Consider the following 5,746-nt stretch of genomic DNA (forward strand, 5'->3'; position numbering starts at 1 on the left):
TCCAGAGCGCGGGGAGCCACTCACCTGCCGGATGAGCGAGGCGTACGTGAAGGGCGGCCGGACGTCCGCGTTTTTGTAAAACTCGTGATTCTGTGCAAGTTCTGGAGGAGGGAGAAGAAACGGGAAGTAGGGAGTGAAGGGACCAGCTTTGGGACCCGAGTTCCACATGGTGGAGGGTGCTGAGCCCCATCCCAGAGCTCACCTGAAGATATCGGGGTGCAGAACTTCTCCGAGTTTCTCCTGCGGATGGGCCCCACGTTGTGTAAAGTGGAAGAGCTGATGACGGAGGGGCCCTGCCGCAGGGGGGTGATGGGTGCCGTGGCGGAGGTGGGGGGATGAGGTAAGCCGTCGGGGAACGTGTCGGAAGTGCTCTTGGAGAGGGTGGCACTGGAGACCAGGTTCAGCTGCACGGACAGGCAGGAGGGAGGGCGGGCAGTTGGGCACTGGCATGGGGAAGGCGAGAGGGTGGGAGAGCCCCCGGCACACCGGGAGCTGGGTGGGGCCTGAACTGGCTGATGGCACAGAAAGGGGGGACTTTGCTGGGCTTGGCAGGGATGAGATGCAACCCGTGGACGGGGTACATCCACGGGATGGGGATGCTCCCACAGGATGGGGATGCTCCCATTACTTGTCTAAGCTGACACAGGCTGTTTCACTCCTGCCTGATGCCTCGTACCGGGCACAAGGGACCAGGCTACACGTCCTGGAGCAGAGTCAGGGCATGTCCATCCTGGGAAGCCCATCCTCCCGGGCTGCAGTGACCACGTGCAGGGCAGGGCAGCCAGCGGAGAGGGTAAGGAGGAGGAGAGGGGGCAGCTGCGGGGATGTACAAGTGCAGGAGGGGCACGCACGCTTACAGGTTGGCTGAAAGGCTTTGGCTCTGAAGGTCTCATGTGAAGATGGGCCATCATTGCTTGGAGACGCTCGCTCTCCTTTGCCAGCTGCAGAGGCAAGTAGCAGAAGGGAGACGGTCAGGCAGCGCTGGCAGACACCGTGGAGGCGCCCAGGGCCCAGAGGAGCTGCCCACCCAGCCCCCAGCCCTGCCTGCGGGCAGGCAGCCTCCTCCAGCATCCCCGCAGGAGCCACCCCTTGCCTGATCCCCCAGCGGGACCGTGGCTCTGTGGGGGGCTGCAGCACCCATCACAGGGGGCACAGGGGCTGCTGCTGCTCCAGCTCTGTGTGTGCAGTCGAATGAAAATCCCGCGATGAAACAGTCATTTCACACATCCTGCCCACCCACCGCAGCCCTCGCTCTCCTTCCCGGGTGCTCTAGTCCCCACGCCCCAGTCCCCTGTCCCCTGCGCCTTCCTCCAGCCTCTGCTGCCTCTCACTCCCTGTCCATCTACCCATCCCTCCGTCCGTCCATCCATCCATCCGGACGCGCAACATCGCTTTAATTGCACGCTCCCGCCTGTTTACTCCCCGGAGTGCGGAGAAGGGTGAAATATTCACTGTGGCACCAGGAGTGATTTTGAGCCCGGCGGAGGCGATGGGATCTGACACCCGCTCTCTTCCCGTCACCTTCCCTTTCCACCGCGACCCCTCAAGCTTGGGGCTCCCCTGTGTTCGGCTCCTCCCCCCCAGCCAAGCCCTCTTCCTGGGAAGGTGCTGGAGCTGGGAGCCGGGTGAGGAAGGAGTTAAAGGCAGAAGCAGGAGCGGAGTTTGCTGCAAGTTTGGAGCAGCTCGGATGCTTGCGTGCTGTCGTGGTGCTCATTAGAGCTGACAGGTTTCCCCTCGTGATGCAGACGCTCTCCGCCGGCACAGCGGGAGCTCCACGCTGAAAACTTTATAATTGGTAGCTCCGGTGGCAGGTTCTCCTCTGCACACACAGCTTTCTGCTCACCCTTCAGCCTTTTTTATTTTTCCCCCCTCCCTTTTTTCCCTTCCTTTCCCTCCCCTCTTTAAGCCCCAGTAATTGCTTTTAACCTCCCGCTTTAGCGAGGGCTGGGGAGCGGGATGCGATTGCAGGGCTCTGCCTCCCCACCCGGGAAGGTTTTGCTGCATCCCCCACCCCACAGCCCCTGTCACCGTGACTCCGGACAGAGGCTGCTGCACACTACGGCCCGCTGTCCCCAGGGCTGGCATCCCCTGTGATGAGACCCACCCCATGATGACACCCGCGGCCATGCCCTGTGATGGGCACAAACCGCTTTGAGCTCCTGCCAGCCCCCGACCCAACAGCTACCCAGACACCAGGCTTGGTGAGCGACCCCCTGACGCAGCCCCCTGCCCCGTCCCACCCTCCTCCACCTTCCGTTTCCTCCCATTTCCCCCCCTCCCTACTCTATTAACCGAATTACACACGGCACGTCAGGGAGTCGGAGTTGCTGGGAAAGGCACTATTTAAAGAACCGATTTTCCAAAACCAGCACACCGAAATTGGGCTCCAAAGACCACACTCCGTCACCAAAATAAGTGGCCTGGTTTCCAAAGAGCTCAGCAGCCCCGTGGCTCTTGCTGCAGTGGCACGAGGGTGACACGTGGCTTCCAGGTCTGTGGCATCTCCTTGTACCCACGGGGATGCTTTGAGCAGGAGGGGTGGCTTGTTCCTTCCTCCAGCCCCATCACTATTGTGCAGGGGTGCTGGTATCAGAGGGAGAACCAGCCTAAGGGTCCCTCAGCTCTTCAGCCCCCATGGCATTGGGCAGCTGGTTATCTCACTAGTGGCCCCCAACCGTGCTACCCCACTCCTGCAGACAGCAGCCAAGACACAGCACACACAGAGTTTGGGAAGGAGATGCCTTTTCCAACCCGCATCCTTTGCGGCTGGGGCAGTACCCACCTGTATTTCCAGCTGCTGTACCACTTGCATCTGGACTCGACACTGGGCCGTGCTTCGGTCGTCAAGTGCATGTTCTGTGTTGAGGTGTCTGGGGAGAAGAACACGGGAGTTTATGCCTGGACGTGCTCAAAATGCAGCCCCTGGGATCAGCCCTGACCTGTAACCCGCCTGTACCGCAGCAACGCCCGGGATGCTCCGCCGCTGCTGCCCGAAGCGTGACGAGCAGAAGGGAAACTGAGGCATGAAGGTGGCCAAGCAAACTGGGCTGCGCCTCCTCCCCAAACTGGGCTGGAGGGTGGCTGTAGACCACCAGCCCTGACCGGGGCAGCCACTGGTTGATGGAAAGTCCTTGAGAAGGGCTGCTGGCAGGCGCAGGCAGGAGGACCGGAGGAGCAGGTTTCCAGGACAAAGGCAGCATTATGGAGGTTTACTTACACCCTCCGAGGAAACCCCCGAAGGCAGAAGGTGACTTTTCCAGAGTGCTCCTCATCCGACTGCTTTCCTGCCTGGTGTTTGTAAGGCACTTCATGTTTATAAAGCACAAGGACCTTCAGTCCTCGCCGCCCGCCCTCCTTCTCGGGAAGGTGGAAGGCTCCGGGCAGAGGGGAGTGACGAGGACGACACTTGCTGCAGAGCCAGGGACATCCAGCAGTGCCTTGTGGGGATCCGCACCCCCTAAACCCAGCAAAGCAGCAGCCTGGGGATGCACCCAGCCCCGAAGATGGGTGATGTCCTTGCTGGGGTGGATGCAAACCCAGGGGGGTCCTCACCAGAGGAGCGGGACAGGTTGGAAGAGGGATGCGGTGCGGCTGGGCAAACTGCGCCAGGGCCAGCCCAAAACTCCCCGAAAGGTGGCATCCAGCACTGGGAAACACGCAGGCGTCCCAGGGCCATGGGCCAATGTTCTCCAGGATCAAAACGGAGCTATTTCCGCTGAGACATCCCAGGAGAAGGTGCCCTCAGGAGTATCTACCCTCAGCCCGGATATGGAAAACGGATCTCACCCGGCTGTTTGCAAGAGACTTCCAGCCCCAACTTGTGAAAACAGGTTGGGTAAGTGGGAACAGCTGCCAAGCTGTGTGCGAGCAAACCCCGCCGGTGTCCCAGCCCTGCTGCGCTGGACCAGGCTGCCTGCTCCTCTCCCTGCACGGCAGACCGTGGGCACGTCCTTTTCTCCAGGGCAAAAGAGAGAGCCCAGGCTGTGCTGAGTGGGAATGGAGCTGTCGCCCACCGACCTCACAGGTTTTATAAACCAATGCTCAAAGGATGTGCTGTTCCACCCCAACGCTGAGGCTTTCCAGCTGCTCCATGGAGATGATGGTCAAGAGGTGCCCGGACTCAAAGCAAGGTCCATGCTGGAGCTGGGCTCAGCCTTTGGGAGCTGAAGTTTGCCATCTGTCCGTCTGTCCCACACCCTGACACATGCTCAGGTTGACAGGGAGAGGGCAGAAACACTTCACTAGTGCTGTCGGGAACCCTACAGCCCCAGTCGGCACAGCACAGCTCACCGGGCACTGCAACCCAGCCCTGGCCATCCCCCGCCAACCCCAGCTCCAGCTTTGAAACTGACTCTTGCTCATCTTCCCGTGCCATGTAAACATGCCCAGAGAGGCAGGAGGAGATGCCTTATCTGGGTTCACCCCGTGAGTCAGAGGCAGAGGAAAGAGGATGTAGGAGCCTGACTCATTCACTCCCTCAGTCACTACCAGGCAACGCTCCCCGCTCTCCCCAGGTTGCCTTCATACCTCTCTTCCTCCTCTGCAAGGCCTTTGCCCAGCTCCTTCCCTGGGAACAAGGGATGCTCCCGCTGGAGCCAGTCCCAAGCACATGGTAACGGATGGGATCGGTCCGTAAAAACCCAAAATCTCGCCGATGGAGAGCTAAGTGCGCGTCGGTGCATCTCGGCCGCCGAGCAGACAGCCGGAGAGGCGGGGGGGGAAGAGGCAAGCAAGCCCGTCAGTTCCTTCTGATGTCTTTGCTAAAAATCCCGGCTACAAAGAGATCTAATTGCAAATGAACTAATTAAGTAAACCTCTGACGAAGCGTGAAAACAATTTGTTTGACCCTGACGCTAGCAGAGGGCTCTTCGACAGCAGAGTTAATCAGTCAGCGCCGGAGCCCACAAGCAGTGTCAGCAGGCTGCCGTGCCGCCATCTGCTTCCTCCCCTCCTCTCGCCCCCCAGGAGGGGAGCTGCAAACTCCCCCTGCCTGCTGCCCGCTCCTGCCCGCTGCACTGGGGGTCTGCTCCTCTAGTAGCAACCTCCTGTGTTTTCTCCTTTTGCACGGTCCCCCCCCCCAGCACTGGGTTGACAGACTTTGGGGTGTCCAGACCCATTTCCGGGGTGTCCCCCTCCGACAGCACTGTGCTGTCCCGGTCCAAGAGTGCGAGCTCTCCCCTCCTCTAGGAAAACCCCCCCTAAAAAGGGGAGCACTTACTTGACAAACTGTCCCAAGTCCTCACAGAGGGTTTCGCAGCCGGGCCACTTGCACTCTCCGTGACCGTAGAGCGGGTGGGAGCTGGGGGTCTCTTCGTGGGAAGAGCTGTAAAAGATGGAAAGGGACTGTCAGATGGGGCAACCGGGATGCTCCAGCATTCCCACGCATGGGGTCAGCCCTCGGGGACCCACAGAAGATGCCGCAGTGATGACTTCCTGCCCTCCACGGGCACAGCAAAACAGTGACAGGACTTGTTTATAGGGTAGGCAGAACCCCCCAAGCCCTCCCAGCCCCATGGGTGACAGAACCCAGCCCCTTCCACCTCTCCAAGGGTAAAAACATGAAGTGCCAGGCCCCGACCCGGCTCTACCTGTCCCTTCTCGGCGTGTGCATGGTGCTCTGTCCATTGGGCAGAGGGTGATGGGAAATGGGAGGCGAGACCTTGGCGGCCGAAAACGAGGTAGAGTTGGAGGTGTTGGTGGTGAGGTCGAGACCTTCTTGCTTAATGCTGTCCTCGACGGGCTGGGC

General features: G+C 60.4%; 1 protein-coding gene across 1 annotated transcript in view; it reads right to left on the bottom strand.

The window, feature by feature from the left end:
- The window catches only part of FOXP4 (forkhead box P4), a gene marked incomplete at its 3' end in the record, with an annotated part of 22,781 nt that overhangs the window by 291 nt on the left and 16,744 nt on the right, over positions 1-5,746 (bottom strand). Inside the window, exons 5-10 of the mRNA XM_010154025.1 lie at positions 5,589-5,740; positions 5,219-5,323; positions 2,783-2,870; positions 858-941; positions 203-404; positions 25-101 (exon numbers count right to left, since the gene is read on the bottom strand). Of these exons, the coding sequence (XP_010152327.1) occupies positions 25-101; positions 203-404; positions 858-941; positions 2,783-2,870; positions 5,219-5,323; positions 5,589-5,740 (708 nt within the window). The remainder of the gene's footprint in view (positions 1-24; positions 102-202; positions 405-857; positions 942-2,782; positions 2,871-5,218; positions 5,324-5,588; positions 5,741-5,746) is intronic.

This window comes from Eurypyga helias, unplaced genomic scaffold (genome assembly GCF_000690775.1).
Source record: "Eurypyga helias isolate BGI_N326 unplaced genomic scaffold, ASM69077v1 scaffold20046, whole genome shotgun sequence".
Lineage (NCBI taxonomy): Eukaryota > Metazoa > Chordata > Aves > Eurypygiformes > Eurypygidae > Eurypyga > Eurypyga helias.